This window comes from Callionymus lyra, chromosome 1, assembly GCF_982586985.1.
Source record: "Callionymus lyra chromosome 1, fCalLyr1.hap1.1, whole genome shotgun sequence".
In the NCBI taxonomy this organism is placed as follows: Eukaryota; Metazoa; Chordata; class Actinopteri; order Syngnathiformes; family Callionymidae; genus Callionymus; species Callionymus lyra.
Window position 1 is genome coordinate 40,960,533 of NC_141818.1, and position 19,131 is coordinate 40,979,663.

Below are 19,131 nucleotides of genomic sequence, written 5' to 3' on the forward strand. Positions count from 1 at the left end.
TCTTGAGTGCATGTTTATTTCATTCATTACAATTTTCATGCTTTTTTAATTTTTTTTTTATACATTTCCTTGAATACTTTTTTTCGCGAACCTTTATTAAAACCAGCCAATAAATGTGACCATTTTTTGACCATTACAATTATCAAACCTTTCAGGAACAAAGGCCTAATATTTAGCATTTGGCACAAATGCTTAAGTAGCCTAAGTAACTATTTGAGAAATTTAAATATGACTGATCGTTCTATGAAGAAAAAACACGCCTATTTTTTAATTTATTATTTGTATTTATTCTCCGGATTGGGTTGCGATAGAGCAGACCTGGGCGACTGTATTGTAATGTCAAAGTATTATCATGTATAAATGGTTCTAATGCATTAACAAATGTATTTTGTATTTATTATTCATTTAAATTTCAACATAACACTTATTTACTTTTTGTGTGTAATTTTTCGAGTATATATTAATCCCTCAAAACATTTTTTAAAAGTAAGTTGAAGAAATATTTTGAAAAAACTCATATATACAAGAATAAAATTGCAGCTTATTTAGCTTAATAAAAGTCACAACCTAATGACGAATGTCCCTTTTTTTTAGGGATTTTTTCATCTTTCTTTTTCCTTGACGGCCCCTAACAACATTCACAGAATTTAATGTGGCCCTTGAAGAATTATAATAGCCCACCCCTGCGATAGAACCTTTGATTTAAATAGCTCCTGGTGTTTTTTAAAATCGTCATGTCATGAAAAACAGCTACTATAAATAAAGTTGTGTATAAATGGATTTTGATATTTCTGTGATTGAAAGTAGACATTTTGTCTCCAAAGGGAGGTGGATTATTTTATTTAAAAGCTGGAACCCAAAATGAAGTTATGTTAGAATCTACATATAAATAGAGTTTATTGTGGGACATGAGGAAAGTCTGCAGTAAAGTGCAGTTGTCAGCAGTTGTTCCACTTTAATAACACCATGCGCGACAGGAGGAGCATAAATCTGCTCTTTTAAGCCTCCTGGACTCTTATTTTTGAAAAGATTCCACACGCGTGTTTGCTCTTCATCCTCCTCTTCATCCTCCTCTTCATCCTCGCCCCCCCTCCCTCCTCCCCTCCGGGTCTGTTTCACGTGCCGCGCTCGCTCCCGTCTCACTCAGACATTCTGTCGCCGTCCCCGTGACGTCACGAGCACCCGGAACGTCCTCTTCTGGGGCTGTTTCCCTCCGCCGAGCTGCAACACGATATAGTTCCTTTTCTTCCTCAGAACCAACTCAAAGGCGCCAATTCTGATACGTGAAATTGAAAACTACACTCCTAACATATTTATGTAATACTGCAGCTAAATATATACATATTTACAGATCGAATTCTATTACTTAGTTAATGTGTCATGTTTACTACTTAACTCTAAAATTGAATTTTATTTTTTATTTCTCTATACTTTCAGAATATTTAAATCCATACCCTGTTGAAAATAATTCGTTTAAATACTTAAAAACATTTGGGGTTGTACATACTGAAATAATTATTCCGATATTACGTTTATATTACAACTCAAATAATAATTTGATTAAAAACAATTCTTTTCGATTTAACAATTTCACTTCCTTTTACTACAAAACATTTTTGTTATTTATTTATCGATCATAATCAAGAGTTTTATTTTATTATTAACACCACATACACAGAGCTTTTGTTTTTTAATCATCATCATTTTTTTAAATTAAATATAAGGTTGATTTTCCCTCTTAAAAATAATTTCATAAATTCATTATAATAATGACAGTTTTATTTTAATTTGGATTAAACTAAAATAATCATTCCAGTTTTACATTTATGTTACATCTAGGAATATAATTTTATTGAAATTCGATTTAACCAAACAAATTTCGCCTTTTTTTTACATGCATATAATGTTCAATGTTTTATAATGAAGATATACATTTTTTAAACATACACAACACACTCAAAATGGTTCGGTCACAACATTTGTTTTTTGCTTTTAATCAATAGGTTGTTATGTTTTTAATCATTATGCCAACACATGTTCCCTATTAATAAATAATTAATTTCAATACATTCAGTATAATACTTACAATTTTACTTCATTTTCGATAATACTTATGCTGGCATTACATTTACATATCATCAAGAAATTTAATTCAAAACAATTTATTTCCATTTAACCAAACAATTTTCACCTCCTGTTTTAGTTATCCATCATAATCAAGTATATATTTATTTAAATGTTCACCTCATTCAAGTTGTTGTAGACCATTTGAAAAGCTTAAAAATACCAGCATGTATGAACTTGTCTGGTGTGATTCACATCCTCAAAGACACTTTTCTTCCCGTGATAACGCTCTTGTTATCGTGCCGCCATCAGAGCTCGGAAGTTTAAAAGTTCACACAATTTGATGCTGATCCCTTGAACCTGCAGCGTTTACTTTAGTCAGTTGTAGAGCTTTGACACCGGATTACAAATAGTAGCTAAGCAGGGATAAGTGGTTTCTATCAATCACATTTGTTTACTTTTGTATTAATGTATTAATCATTTTATTTACAAGCGAGCAACTTTTATAATTGTCTTTCTCTCCCCATAATTTAATAAAGTTATTCAAATCTCTTTCTTTTACTCTCATAATATCCACAGTCTTCACATCACAATTGTGACTGAAAAAAAAAGTAAAAATACTTTGACTCTTGAGCTCTGTTATATTCAGTTTAACTAATTATTTATCTACAATATTATGGACTCATATGGACAAATTAAAAAGTCACTCATCTTTTTCCAGAACTGTTTCTTTTATCTATTAATGTCATTGCAAAGACGGTTTTGCAACTTTTATTAAACATGTTTTTACACCTTCATTTGTCTTTAGTAACCTGCTATTTTATTATTTAAGTAAGTAAGTAATTTATATTTATGGAGCGCTTTTCTAGACCAGGGTCACAAAGCGCTTAAACAATCAAAAATACATTCTAAAGCTGAACATTCCTCCAAACCTGAAATGTATACATTGAATTTACACCTTTTACAATTAATTTTAGACGGTGAAACTGAGATGTTTTGATTTAAAACGCTTTTTTTAAACTTGTGTGAGAAGTCTTGACCAAATACTACATTTATTCTCTAACAATAAGTGCATTTCTATCCATACAAACCTCTTAATATGATGCAAACTTGAAACTGTTTCGAAAAAAACAAGAACATCCAACTGTTTTTGCTTTCTTTTTTACAGAACAATTCATCTTCTTTGTGACGAGTTTCTGAACTCATCAGAGTGTCTTCATGTCCAGGACCTCATTGTTCCTCAATTACATAATCCATGTCCACGTTCAATGGAGATGTGAGTAAAAAGTAGGTCTTGTTATTGTCAGTGGCAGCGGCTCGGCGGCGTGATACTGGCGCTCCGGCGGAGGGTGAAGCGGCCCCGCGACTCACTGACGCCAGGTCGAGCAGAGCCTCCGCGCAGACAGACGGAGCTCACGAGAGGGATCGAAGAACGACCGGAGACACCGCAACACACGGTAAAAATCACTTTTTTTAAATAATATAATGAAATTAAAGTACCTTAAAAACAAAGTTAACTTGCCGTAAAAAGTTTCTGAAATAGACCGATGGCGAAAAGTAGATCGTAACGGTTGGAAAGTAAAAGGGAAAAAAAAAAAGTTTCCCCTTTTATTCAAACATTAAAATGAAAAAACAACTTTTGTGAATATTAACTTTCGATGATGCGTGCAAGAAAAATAAAAAAAAACGTTTAATGCTGTCATCAAGCGATATTGTTTACATGTTTGCAAGTTGTTGCGGTTTTTACGTGCAAATTACAAAATAAAATCTCGTAACTTCCTGTTACCGATAGTTAAAAGTTAAAAATAAAAGCTATTTTGTTAAACTATAAAATTGGTTTACACAGTCTTTAATTTTATATTCCAGGTCAACTAATTGAAAGATAAAATCAATTATTATTGATGTAGTTATGCTTGATAATTGATCTAAATATGTATTTTTTTTTCCCATTTATTTTTGTAAATGTATTTCATTGTTTTTGTTAGCACATCTCAAAAAATAATAATTGATTTTCTGGTGATCAATAAGATATTAAGAAAGATTGTGGGTTTCATAAAGAGGGTGTTGTTCAGTGATGGATGGAGAGCGGGACAAGTTATCGACCACCATGGATCAGATTCACCCCACAGGACAAGAATCCTCATCCTTGTCACGTGAATCACTTCAATTAGAGATGGACCGTAAACTAGGGATAGAACATGTTTGCACAGGAACCGTATCGCAGCATCGCCCATGAATCATCTCGAAAGACAGAGAGCGACTTAACCACTAGGTGTATATATAGGTTAGCGACATTCCTGGCGCTCGGGCGACTCAGTCACAACAGTAGTGCCGAGTATTAAAACCCTTGCGTGTGTCGGGCTCAGACGACATACCCGGCCATGTGTCGCGGGTCGAGGTGTCCATCCTCACGCGGCACTAACACAACACTCGAGTGCCGAGCATAGCTGAGGTGCCTGCCCTGAAAACCATGCATGTGTTTGCCGGTGATGTCCGCAGGGGGTATTATTCGCAGGTTTGGTTGTGCCGTCTGGGCTGATGGTTGACCTTGATGGGGGTCGACGTGGCGTCTAAGGTCAATGTCAAGTCAGGGCTCGAAAAAGTGCATCATAAGCCTGCACGAGTATTCTTAGGCTTGATATCAGGATATTTAAAGACCAGACTGTGTGAGGAAACACATCCAGGGACATTAAATTGCAATAGGTTGATGGAAGTTGAAGAAGTAGGGATGTACGCTGCAGAAAAAATAATAATATTTTAAGTATGTTTATTAGCGGGCAGGATCGCCACAGCAAGAAGGTTTCGGGTTCGCAGGCAATTGCGTTAACGTTTGTATGTTCTCCCTGATTTACGTGGGTTTACTCCAGTTTCCTCCCACAGTCCAAAAACCTACAGCGTCATTGGTAACTTGGGGTGAAATTGTCCGTATGTATGTGTGTGTGTGCGAATGGTTGTCTGTCTTTGTAAGTAAGTAATTTTTATTTGTATAGCGCTTTTCCAGACCAGGGTCACAAAGCGCTTAAACAATCAAAACAATATTCAATAAAGTATATACTTTAAAGGGCAAGATAAAACTGAGAACACAACAGGAGTTCCAGGAAATCAAGGGAAAGCCTGCCCTGCGACAGACTGGCGTCCTGTCCAGGGTGTCCCCGCTTCTCTCGCCCAGAAAAAACTGGGATAGACTCCAGCCCCCGCGGACGGGTTACCTTTTTTTCTGATGCATTCTCCTACCGAAAAAAAGTGTAGGTGATGGTTCAATTGTAGTTAAGTTGTTTTTTTTTCATTTTTGTGCACAGTAGTTTGAAGCCAAAAAATAAGTAAAATATTTTCGATACACTGATACAATAACTTGGATACTGGTTCCTATAGGTTTGTTTTGGCAAGAATCTAGTCAACAATAAGATATTTTGTGCTACTGTGCTGATATATTTGTAGTATTGTCCAGTACTGGACTCTGGTGTTGCAGAATTTACCGACCACATGACTCTTGAATACTGATTTTATTTGTTTTGAAACCAAAATATGTCTGCTGGAGTCGACTGCATCCTCTCGTCCTCAGTCATCGCCGACATCTTTTGGGGATTTCATTGTTCCTTCAGCTTAGTGGATGATGCAATGGTTTGAAGTCAATATCATACTAAAACTTAATGTTGTTGTTGTTTTTTTAAAGTTAAATATAAAAGGGTTTTCATATAAATCAGTATTTCTCAAAGTGCTTAGTGAATAATGCAGAAGAAAAAATTACATTCTGAATTCTCGCAATTGGATTTTCTTTCCTAAATTTTCAGCCCTTCCTAAATTACACAAATTAGTCACAACCCTTGCTTTATTATGGTTTTGGATAAACATGGCAGTCACTTTACGCTATATTAAACAAGTACTTAAACATGGTTGTAAAGTTATTGCCATAAATGCTGCACTCCAATAATATATTGAAGTTTTTTTTACAAATATTACATTTTAATTTATCATCATTCATTTTTGAACACCAGCATCTCTGTCACTTTTAAATCCCATCCTGTCACTGAGCTTTGCATCTGCATTCATTCCCTCCCTCCTTCTCCCTTCCCTCTTTTAAGCCATCACTCTCCTCTTCCTGCTCTCCACTGTTTATAGCCAATGACTGCATTGAGCGGAGGCTAATGGAGGCCTCGTCCAGGACCCTGATGATAAATAATGTAGCTTTTTTTTTTTTTTTTTCACAACGCTGCGTCTCCGGGGACGGTCCAGAGAGCACCATTACTGCCTTCTCATCCTCAACAGCCGGGGCCTAAATTGATTAACAGACACCGGAGCGGTGCAAAATGATCCATGATGGTAGCGTAGTGGCTAACAGCACACATCAGGTGGGTCAACCCTTCCGCCCAGTTGGTGTAGCTATGATTCCACTCAGGGCCTCCACTTAGGCTTTTTTTTTTATTTTTCCTGTAGCGGGGCTGAGTGATGATTATCACAATCCCCCATAACAGGACAAGGAGGAGAGGGTTGTAGACTAACAGTAGAAGAGCTGGTAATGAATGGTGTGTGTGCTGCTGAGTTCATAGGGAAGTCCACCGGCGGCATAATTTGACTCACCGAGACAGATATGTCTCAAGATAAGCAACGTTAAAAGGATCGTTACATTTCGACCACATTTTAGATGCCGTCTGTTTTTTCTCTCCAGTCTCCAGAGCCTCTGCGAGGTTCTCAGAGGACACATGATTAGATGATTCGATCACCGTGCATTAAAGAATAAAGACACTAGCTTGTGTGATAGCAGACTGCAGTGGACGCAGAGTCCTTGCAACTCCCTTCTCGCCTCCATGTTAAAGTCTTTTTTAATGGCGGCGGGTGAAACATATTCTAGGTGGGACTCTTTTCCCGAATTTTTCTCTGCCTGTACCATTGAAAGAACCAGTCAAAATAGTCTAAACTTACACAATATTACATGTGGAAATCAACACTTGGAGCAGTGGATGATGAATAATAATGTTTGTTATTCTCCTTGTTTAGATACAAATAAAAAATGTACTATTACATACGTCATACAGAATAAATATATAAAAATGATGGTACAATAAGTAAGTAAGTAAGTAATTTTTATTTGTATAGCTCTTTTCCAGACCAGGGTCACAAAGCGCTTAAACAATCAAAACAATATTCAATAAAGTATATATTTTAAAGATCAAGATAAAACTGATAACACTACAGGAGTTCCAGAAAATCAAGGAAAAGCCTGAACAAATAAAAACTTTGGATACTGGTTCCTAGAGGCGTGTTTTGGCAAGAATCTGGTGATACAGTACGTATCACGATACAGAACCAACGATACGATATATTGTGCTAGTGTTGAAACAAGGATATATTTGTAGTATTGTCGAGTACTTGACTCTGGTGTTGCATAATTTACAGACCACGTGACTCTTGGAGATGTCGTAACTGATTTTATTTGTTTTGAAACCAAAATATGTCTGCTGGAGTCGACTGTATCCTCTCGTCCTCAGTCATCGCCGACATCTTAAAGTAAAGGTAAACAACCTGTCCTCTAGACCAGGACACCAGAGACACTTTCTGCACACTTATCACAAACAGACACAAAGAGACTTCAAATAGAAAAAAAGAATAATAAAAAAGAATACTTGTAAAATCGAGGTGGAGAAAACCAGCACGGTACAACCTAGTAATACTGTGGGAGGATCATATTCAGAGACGACACTTCTCTGTTATTTTTGCGATGGTGTATGACGGCTGATCATTATAGAAACGTGTTGTCACTGACGGCTCTTCAAAAAGCAACCAACAGATGGACCGGATATGACGAACAATTGACATTAACCAAGATTATAATCAGAACGTGAACTCAAATATAGTTCATCAGTGTGAAGACTTCTGCAAACATACACAATCATCACTGTTGATGATTATTTTCAAACTAAAAAATTAAATATAAAGAGATAAACAAATTAAAAAACACAACTAAATCTGTGAGAGGGCGGCGCCACTGGTTTTGTATTATATTGAACTACCAGTAACTCCAATTTGAATCCATCCATGGCAATGAGGAGTTTTATTTGGGTTGAACCAAACGGGTATAATGGTACAGATTATTAAAAAAATTAAATCAGAATGCATTATAATGTTACAATATCGAGTATTAGAGCATGAGATACATTATTTGCACATCAATGCCAGTGCGGTGTTAGTGTCAGGTAGTAGCTTAATCATAAGCATACATTCATAATGACGGACGAGTTAAAACTCAGTCAGAAACTACTTTGGTAATTAACTTTACTATCACCTAACTAACGTTAGCTTCAGATAGCAACCTGTATGGGAAAAAACATATGAAACTGAGGGAATCATTGACTGTACCTGTTGATTCTCCACATAAAAAAATCAAGGTTTACAGATGTTAAAATGTCACCCGTACTTTGTATTGGAACTTAAAGGATTCAGACAACTTGTTCAGGTGCTTGAACTACACTATGTGTTGATGCAATGGAAACATCTGACTCAAACAATTTTTCCCTGCGATGTATGAACGTGGGAAACAAGACGTTTAAATAAAAAAGGGAGTAAGTAGAGAGATTGTCGAGATGCATGTAACACATGGACGTCTAAAAAAAATCGTGGTTCTACTTCATGCATGCTCTGCCCTCTACAGGCTGTTGCTATGGATTTCCTCAGGAAGAGGCCTGTACAGGGTAGAGCCATTTTCATTATTCAATAGCAGATTGCCGATCAAATTGAAATGAATCCATTCAGACCCTTGTAAATCAAAAATTTAAGTAAGTTTTAAGAAGTTTTATTGCAATACAGGAATCTTTTTGCGGCAACCAGGTTCTGAAACAGCTGATTTTCAACTAAGTCCAACAGGTCAAGATAAAATCATATAATATATAAGAAACTATTTCCTGTATATTATTGTTATCTGTAGGGTTGTCACGATACCAACATTTCAGTAGCAGAAACCAATACCAGTATATTATTTCCTATACTTCGATACTTTTCGACATTTTTGGATACTTTACAATACCATGGTTGAAAAAAACAAGCCTTACTTAGAGGTAAAGAACATTATTAGCTAAAGAAAACTAACAATGATTCATTGTACATATAGATGCAAAAATAAATACCCAACAGCTATAGAACATTCAACATTCACATTGTTGAGCAGCCTTCAAGTATAATAACAAATATTCTTCAAACATTTGTCTTATAAATGTGCAAATGAATGCGAAAACTTTCAACTATTCTACATTCTAACAGTAATGAAGAGCAGTCTTCAAGTCTGAAACAAACACCTAAGTGAAGCTGTAGGGAAGTGTTTCTCCATCTCAAATAACAACGTTAGTTTAACGTAACATAAGTTATATCGAACTGAAATTTACTCACCTTGAACTCTTAAACAAGTCTTGAATACGATTTTCAGATTTTTGTTGGTTTGAAGTGTTTCTACCTTCATTTTCCAAAACCTCATAGTGTTAATATTTACTCCGAATACATCCTCCTCAATCCAAGTTATTTCCAAATGTGACTCAGACTGGCAGGTTTATCATATCATCAATATCATTGAGATTGTTATCTGCAACGCCATCATTTTTCTTGATACTTTAAGATATGTTTAAAAACATGTTTTATGTTGAGTCTTCCTAAGAGGATCAGTTAATATGAGCCTATTTCCATCGGCTGGCATCTTATCCAAAAACCTCCGTAAATAACATTTTATTTCAAACTCTTAAATGTCATAAGTTTGAGAACCCGTGGTCTATGCTTCTAAAAATACAAGTTACAAATACTAATTTTATATTTGTGGATATCTCAACACACCTGCAACCATTGAATATTTGCAGATCAGCCTCTGTACAGTAACAAATATTAGTGAGACAAAATACTAAAGTGCTCTGTACCACACGTGTACTTAAGATATAGATGAGTCCAGTGAAGATCTTGTTGGCTGTTTTAATGTGAACTAAATTCTTGACACACTGCGAGATAGTGATACTATCTCGTCATTGTTAATACGAATCATTTTAAAATAATAAGGGGGGTGTTAATGTGTGGAAACTCCCACCATGCACCTGTGAGGGGTGTTGAAGGTCTGGACAGAAGGTCTTGATGATGGTTCCTGCCACCAAGAATGGATTTAATTTATTTTTGTTGCTCTTCCAACTGATGACATCATATTGGGCTTCTGAAAAAAACAGGAACAACAACTCGGCTGACTCACCACCTGATGATGTAAAAAAAAAGAATTGTCAGGGTGTATGATGAAGACAATTTGGACTCGATACTTGATACTAAGGACGAGTACAGAGGTTCTCACATTAGGAAGATTGCGAATTCAGTGTTGAAACCCTGGAAGACATTCAATAATACAAGTATGCTTATAGGGACAAACTTACATTTTTACAATGTGTAAAGTTGAAACATGGATCATAAATAACAACATGATGTTGATATTTTCATTTAGTGAAAAAAACATGAACATGAAGTACAATATAAAATCTAAAATCAAGCTGCCAATACTCTGTTTATTTAGATATGAGACAATGTAAACACCTTGCTTAAGATGTAGCAGGGTGACTTAAAGTATTATCTCAAATATACATGTATTTTTGTGTCTCAATCTAAACTAGTGTCTTCATAACACAGTCATAAATAGAATACTCAAGCGCTAAAATAATCGAATGCTGCAGACATGATTTCACAGCAGTTACGATGCCAAAATATTGCATCTCCGATGTCATTCTGAATCCGATCTACTTGTTCTCGGAGGCATGTGAACAAAAAGAAGGATTGTAAGTTGTAAGTTGTTCTCTGAACTACGTGACCTTCCTTGACTCGACGGAGCCAATGACGATGTTCGTCTGTTAGTGTCTCTGACTGATCGGTATCACCAGCTCTAAGTAAAGGTGTGAGTTGGAATGTGGCGATGACTGTCGTTGGCAGCGGTGGGTGCAGACACACACAGAATACAGCACCTGTTCTCAGCAAATTTGTCCTACCCGTGAGTCACTCACCCCCGTTGGTCACACAGATAGAAGCTGCTATTCTGTAATCTGAATCTGAACCACATGGTTGGTCTCTGCCGGGAAGAAATCCTATATGCTGCGGACAGTACAGTCCAAATGATGCATCCTTCCATCACCTCAAAGCGAAAGAGTTAAAACACTCCTTCCTTGATCGTGACTCACGTCGATGTCCCTTCAGTCAGCAACTTTATCCGTTGAAGTACTGGGAACACAAGGTCAAATATTCCGGAGGGACTGAAGTCAAACGAAACAATCCTTTTGTTGTCAGAGCTCGGTAAAACATTTCCCGTAGAATGTTTCCATGCTTTAGCAATCCCTCTTGTCTAAAGAGTTTTTCATTTGATTGAGTTGTATATTGTGATCTGTGTTGTGCATATATTTTTCATGATCAAAGTATGGGTGTGTGTTGGCAATAATCTGTCGATTCTAAATATATTGCGATACAAGGGCAACGCTATGATAAATAGCGATATATTGTGGTATTGTAGGAAGAAGGAGTGTAAGTGTGTGTGTGTGTACAAATGTGGGAGTTCTTGACTTGAATGGCGTTGCAGAATTTACAGACCAAATGACTCTTGATGACGTTGTAGCTGCTTTTATTGTTACTATATTGTTGACTGTATCCTCTCGTCCTCAGTCATTGTCAGGATATCGTGGGATTTTAATGTTTATTTAGTTGCAGAGGACGTAACGACCAAAGCCATGTAGCAACCAGTAGTTTAATTTCAACCCCAATATTTAACACAATGTGAATTTTTGCATGTTAATTGTTAATTAAATATGTATATACACACACACATATATATATATATATATTGTATTTATTAGTGGTGGTCTGATGAAGCTTCATGAAGCAGTGTCATTATCTTCAGAGTCCACTAGATGGCTGCACTATTTTCCTTTGTTTTGACGACTGTTCTAATGAAACATCACATTATTTTTAAACTGACGGCTCAACCTACAGACCCCTAAACCACATGACACTGTGTCATGAAGCATCATCAGACCATATATAAATTATTAAATTATTTTACAATTATTAAGTCAAAACAGTATTTTGGAAAAGAATATTGCGAAATATGGCCATATTGATATTTTCTAACACCCCCATGAAGCATTAACTGATTATTTTGTGCTTTTATTTTTTACAAAACTGTCTCAATAACAGTTTATTCAGGAGTTTTTATTGTGCCAAGAGTCCTGAATGTTTTGCGCAGGTGCATCTGGTCTGTGTTTAGGCTACAGTATCAACAGTTGTAGGAGTTCAACGCTCTGGTTCTTGGCTTGGAATGATCTAGATAGCCTTAACCTTGGAGGAGCAACAGTAAAAGTCGACGTGTCATATCCTGCCAGCGTCAAGTGTTGAGCAGCCTTGTCACATATTTGTCATTATCTTCATCTGCATAGTGTGAAGTTTTTCTTTTCCGCGACACACATTTCTCGAGGAGATGTTTCTTTAGCGTTCGAACGCCAGAGAGCTGTGGACTGCATCTCTGTGTAGGACTTTGATAAGTGACAGTAACACAACGAGGTATATAGACAGGATGTTATGTGCGGAATGTCTGTTTGAGGAATGTGTCGGCTGCAGGGTGTCGACTGTGACTCCCGTTAACCAGAAGTCTTGACAGACTTGGACAGGATGAGTAAGACTGACCGGAGTTGGTGTTAGTGGCTGGCATTTTTGATGCTTACTCATGCTCTGTGAGGCTAATCGACGTTCTCTTCTCCGTCCACAGACTGAGGATCCTGAAGACACCTTAGATAGTTGTTTTCCTTCCTAAAACCTGGACGTTCCTCCACCTATAAAGTCCTTAAGGCCCGACGTCGCAGGGAGGAGGACCGCCTCGCCATCATGAACGTCACCTCGCTCTTCTCCTTCACCAGCCCGGCGGTCAAGAGGCTGCTCGGCTGGAAACAGGGGGACGAGGAGGAGAAGTGGGCGGAGAAGGCGGTGGACGCTCTGGTCAAGAAGCTGAAGAAGAAGAAGGGGGCGATGGAGGAGCTGGAGCGAGCCCTCAGCTGCCCGGGTCAGCCCAGTAACTGCGTGACGATCCCTCGATCCCTGGACGGACGACTGCAGGTGTCCCACCGGAAAGGTCTGCCGCATGTCATCTACTGCCGGGTCTGGCGCTGGCCGGACCTGCAGTCCCATCACGAGCTCAAGGCGCTGGAGTGTTGCGAATACCCTTTTGGATCCAAACAGAAGGACGTGTGTATTAACCCTTACCACTACAAACGAGTGGACAGTCCAGGTGAGCTCAATGGCAAGATTTTTGTCTTTTTTCCTTTATGTTATTCGCTATAACACAACTTAACATATTTCCGACACTATAAAATTTATACTATAAAGTACAGAAACACTTTTCTTTTCAAATGAGGGTATATTTGTAGTATTATCGAGTACTTCACTCTGGTGTTGCAAAATTTACAGACCACATGACTCGACAAAGTCGTAACTGTTTTATTTTTAGTTTATTTTTAAACCAAAAATATGTCCAAGCGTTGCTGTAGTGGACTGTATCCTCTCGTCCTCAGTTACCTATCTGACAGGATTTCGTTACAGAGGTTATAATGACTTCTGCCATCTAGGTGTTTGAAGTTGAATTGCAACACAAAAATTAACAAACGGCGTGAATATTTGTAAGTAAATGAATACATATGAAACACACTTTATTGAACTGTATATTGATATTTTCAAATTTAAAAATACGATTCGAAGCCTGTGCTGTTAAATATCTATATATTACTAGGGAAGAAATATTGTTGGGGGTTTGAGGATAATTTCATAGGACATTTTTAAATGTTCTACAGTCATTAACAAAAGTCTCGAATGGGTTTAAAACATTTTCTCGGGCCAATAAGAAAGAAACACCAGTTAAAAATTCCTTTCTCCTTAAAGTGTTAAAGTCAAAGCCACACGTGTGTCTGTGTGCGTTTGAGGCTGTGTGTGCGTTTGAGGCTGTGTGTGTGTTTGTGTGCGTAGAGCTTAAGGAGGAAATCGTATCCTGGGCAGAAGGTTCGCTTTGTTTTGGGCTCGCTGGCTTTTCTGCCTTTTTCTTTACACTCGCGGCAAACTCTCACACACTGCCACACACACACACACACACACCCTAAACTACAAACACACTTCTCCTCAGGATGACGTAGACAGGAAACGCACACAGCCAGTACAATGGCAGGAGGGAATTGTGGACGGCTGCCCTGCACACTTTTTGTTCTCTGTGGAAAATGGAAGACAGGATTTGGTTGTACTCTAGAACACCTGTCTGTTGACCTCCTCTAGTCACACACACTAAATCACACACACATCCTGCCAAAGTAGATCATTAGGAACTCAGGCTAAGTCCATGTTACTAATTTTAGGATATGTCGTATGCAAGAGAGTGACTAACAAAAACTTTTAAAATGTTTGAAGATAATTTCCGCGGTCTGTGTTACGATGCTCATTTTTTTAATGGTCGCTCTCGTCCCCAGTGCTGCCCCCTGTGTTGGTGCCGCGCAACAGCGAGTACAACGCCAAGCATTCGATGCTATCTCGCTTCCGCAATCCCCTGCAGCAGAACGAGCCGCACATGCCCCAGAACGCGACCTTCCCCGAATCCTTCACGCAGGCCAACACGATACCTTTCCCCACCTCGCCGGCGAACAGTTACCCCAACTCGCCCGGGAGCGGCAGCAACATCACCTTCCCCCACTCGCCGTCCAGCTCGGACCCTGGCAGCCCGTTCCAGATGCCAGGTAGGAGTTCGATGCGATCATTCTTTTCGACTAGATAATAGGACACGTAACCTTTTGGTGTCTGAATCCTTCATGTCGACGTTAATTTCACAGACTGACCATTAGACTCTATGTGACAGAAACAAGTGTCTTCATGTGTTTGACAAGAACACGCTTTGGTTTTGGATCTAAATGAATATACTATATTGCACTATTTTTAACTTATTAATATTCATATTTATACTTTTTATATATACATTCACTCTGCTGTGATTTGAGCGGTTGCCAAGCAACGAAATTTCGTCGCCCAATTTCCAAGTTTTCTCTGCAAAGACAATAAAAGAAAGTCTAAATTCATCCCTGTGTCGTGACGCGAGCGTACAAAAATTCTCAAGTCATGGAAGTTAACAATCGACCAAATCTGAGCTTCTTGGCAGAGGTATGCGTGTTTTTTCGGTGCTTTCTGTTGACCTCGACATGTTGACTTGCAGAGACGCCGCCTCCTGCCTACATGCCTCCAGAAGAGCAGATGACCCAAGACTGTCCTCAACCGATGGACACGAACCTCCTGGCTCCGCCCCTGCCTCTGGAGACCAACAACCGCATAGGTAAGCACCGCACACCTCGACCCCGTCGAGGGGCGACAGGTGTTTCGTTGCATAGACGCACCTTGACTGTGGGAAGTATCCCGCCACGTCTCTTGGTTATAAAAGCCGCTCTAATACCACTTTTAACGACTCCTGTAAAGTTCAGACCTCATGTCTTTCTCTGCGGGAGGTAATGACTTGATCTGTGTTAATGACAAGATTCACTAATTACCTTCAACCTCAAGCTCAGGAATGCGGCGAGGTAATTGCCGCTTTAAAGCCTCGTCGGTTTTTTTGGCATCTATCGTGACGGGCGGGAAGCTCCGGTGCAGCTCCCTCTAGTGGCCTGTGGAGAAACGTTCCGCCCGCACACGCTGACAGCTGAGGAAAAGGCAGTGTCTCTGGAAGTGGGAGTTTCATTTGTTTTAAAGGTTTTTCCACAAGCTGCATCCTGCTACTATTGTCGTCTGGTTCTGGGAGGAGGAACAACACCTGCCAGAGGAAGTTTGGCTTAGATAAGCATCATCTATTATTCTGTAGGAGTCCGGCGGGCACTGGCTCGTCCAAGATACCAGCTTGAGATATCCAGAGACCAACTATTGATCCTTTAAAGAGGAACACGCAGACAACAGACAGTGTCCATTGATTTGTTTCCTATGTGCGGTACTTTTTGGGTCCTCCATAATAACTCTTGTGCGGCCTGTGGGTCAAGGTGACCCGGAAATATCCCCCAGAGACACAAGGGATAAGGTTAATTTATTCATTTCTTTAGCTTTATTTAGACCTATGAACTACAATGTTTGCATACAATATACATGATTTATTCTCCTATATATTTAGCTTCAGTAATCTTTGTTTATAAATAAAAAATATATAAATAATTTTTATTGTAATCTCCAGAGGCCTGTTTTTAAAGAAAATATAATCCAGGTCAAAATCTGGAAAATCTGGAAATCCACTTATTCAGATAGTCTGTTTAATTTATATGGAGTTTTCTTTTTTAAACAATCTTTGATTGGATCATCTTGTCCAATGTCACTTTGAGTTTTTGTTTGTTTTTGGATGAAACACAAAAATGATTTTGCAACGTTAAAAAGAAAAAGGCTAAATATCCAATAGTTCACAAAGCCCTAGACATATTTAACGTATCATTTTTGTCAGTTATTCAACTCACTGGGTTTGTTTGATGGGTTCAAGGTAATATTTTGTATATTTTAACACTAAACTGAAGGAATACAAGTATTTATATATATATATATATATATATATATATATATATATATATACAAGTATCTTCAAAATAATAAAAAAGGATTATTTGACCAAAGTTTTGCTACATTTCCTTCCTTAAACGTGATCCTAAAACAGGGACCAGGAGAATCATAGGGTTTTTAAACAACACAAACTGACAGTTTGTTTAAAAGTGGGATTGTTGATTTCATAATCCTTCTTTCCCTTTTGATCAACTGTTTTTCAAGATTTCGTCCAATCTGATAACCAGTCCAATCAGATCATCTTTGAACAACTGGCCCCTGGAAATGTTGGATACAGGAAAAGGAACATATTCATTTTGACTCCATTGCTTTGTTGTATAGATAAAATAAATCTTGGCTTATGATTACATTTTTTAGTTTTGACACTATTCAGGGTCATAAACTTCATTTATTTCCTTCACTTTCAAACTGTTGTCCACCAGATTTGACTCAATTGTGTTCGCCTGAACGACAATGGTGCGTTTCCTGTGCAGATGTGCAGTCGGTGGCTTACGAGGAACCCAAGCACTGGTGCTCGATTGTTTACTACGAGCTCAACAACCGCGTGGGGGAAGCGTTCCAGGCGTCCTCCACCAGCGTGCTCGTCGACGGCTTCACGGATCCCTCCAACAACCGCAACCGATTCTGCCTCGGCCTCCTGTCCAACGTCAACCGCAATTCCACCATCGAGAACACTCGGAGGCACATCGGCAAAGGTGAACATAACTCAGGAACTTCTGTCGCCTACAGATTGGACTACATTCATTTGGTTGGAGGGTCAGTTTTAATATTCTGAACTCTTCTCCGTCACGACCCCCCCCCCAGGCGTCCATTTGTACTACGTGGGCGGCGAGGTGTACGCCGAGTGCCTCAGCGACAGCAGCATCTTCGTCCAGAGTCGCAACTGCAACTACCACCACGGCTTCCACCCGACGACCGTGTGCAAGATCCCCAGCGGCTGCAGCCTGAAGATCTTCAACAACCAGGAGTTCGCGGAGCTGCTGGCCCAGTCGGTCAACCACGGCTTCGAGGCCGTGTACGAGCTCACGAAGATGTGCACCATCCGCATGAGCTTCGTCAAGGTCAGTACTAAAACCCTATGTTTTTGGAGAAAAACAACGTTTTATTAATTTTCTTTTTATAAAATTGTTACGATCTTTTAATGCTGCAGGGTTGGGGAGCAGAGTACCATCGCCAGGATGTGACGAGCACCCCCTGCTGGATCGAAATCCACCTGCACGGTCCTCTCCAGTGGTTGGACAAAGTGCTGACGCAGATGGGGTCCCCCCACAACCCAATATCCTCCGTGTCCTAGGCCCAGTGGCAGCTGTCCCCCTTGCTCAGCGTTTTTAGTTTTAGTAGCAAATAAACACAGCAGCAGGTCCTGGATCTGTTGGTGATTCCGCCGATCCCTTTCGGGTCCGGCCTCCCGATTGGCCGAAGCACGAAGAGATCCGAGGGCCCGCGCAGTAGAGCGGGGTTGTTTTTTTGAAGTGTTCTACTATAAGGACGTCGGGAATTGGGCAGACTTACAAACTGGGAGAGGAGTTAGCAAAAGGTGATACAACTGGAAGATACTTGAGTTTTGTGACCAACCGTAATAATTCGTCCATCACAGCTATCGTGACAAGTATTCTCCTCAGTCTCGCTCAGATGATCCGTCAGACATGTGACATGTTTTGATTTTAAATTGGTCCCCTCCACAACCTAGATCTAGTCACAAAGAGTTCCCTAAAGATTGTAGATGTTTTACACCCCAACAGATGAACAAGACTGTGGTCATAGAAGAAGCAGCTCGATGAATTAAAACATTTCATAAAAGTACGAGGCACAAAAAAGGGCATTTTATTTTTATTTTTTCTCAGAAGCTGCTGATCTTGTGCTTCCATTAACATGTGGATTCAAGTCGGTGCTCCTGAAGTAATCATGCCGTCGGTTGGTGTCGGGCAGTAGAAGCCGCTGTGATTTCATCCGTCCAAAAAAGTGTTACCTAAAGTGAGAAACAGTTATTCTCTCTTCTTACAATAACAGAGCAAGATTTGTAATTAAGTGTTTGAAAAGTACAATTTGGAAAAGTTTTTTTTCCATTACTGAAGTGTGTGTTTGTTGTTTTGTTTTTTTTAAGTACAAGTAGATTTTTTTGACATGAACCTTCGATCGATGTTACTGTCTATCAAACTCAATACATTCTATTTGTATTTTTAAACTCTGTTCTGTTTGTCTGCACTTGCTTCTTGAATTAGTTGTCCTTTTTACTCCTTCACGTTCTTCAGCTTCTGCTCGTTTAAACTCCCAGAGAAGCAGTTTTATTCCATGAATATCAAGTCTCTACTGGAAGATTCAAATAAAATTGTTTCATTTCATGCATGTGGTTGTGTGGTGACTTCTGAAAGACAGGTTCTGATATAGATGATGGACACGAGAAGGTCTCGACACCACCTGCTGAGAATTCCTTCCAACGTCATGAACAACATGGACGACAAGAAGTAAGAC

The 19,131-nt window shown here is 38.9% G+C and overlaps 1 protein-coding gene across 1 annotated transcript; it reads left to right on the forward strand.

Annotated features, from left to right (window-relative positions):
- Positions 1-3,406: 3,406 nt before the first annotated feature.
- On the forward strand, positions 3,407-19,001 carry smad1 (SMAD family member 1). Its single transcript, XM_087807814.1, has 7 exons — positions 3,407-3,521; positions 12,818-13,333; positions 14,556-14,819; positions 15,290-15,406; positions 17,133-17,354; positions 17,464-17,720; positions 17,810-19,001. The coding sequence occupies exons 2-7, from the start codon at positions 12,934-12,936 to the stop codon at positions 17,951-17,953; spliced, it is 1,404 nt and encodes a 467-aa protein (XP_087663940.1). The 5' UTR covers positions 3,407-3,521; positions 12,818-12,933; the 3' UTR covers positions 17,954-19,001.
- The last annotated feature ends 130 nt before the right edge of the window (positions 19,002-19,131 follow it).

Bases quoted from the DNA above. Each gene is read 5' to 3' on its own strand.
- smad1 (XM_087807814.1), top strand. From the start codon at position 12,934: ATGAACGTCACCTCGCTCTTCTCCTTCACCAGCCCGGCGGTCAAGAGG. The intron at 13,334-14,555 runs GTGAGCTCAATG...TCTCGTCCCCAG, and splicing joins CAAACGAGTGGACAGTCCAG to TGCTGCCCCCTGTGTTGGTG. The intron at 17,721-17,809 runs GTCAGTACTAAA...TTAATGCTGCAG, and splicing joins TCCGCATGAGCTTCGTCAAG to GGTTGGGGAGCAGAGTACCA.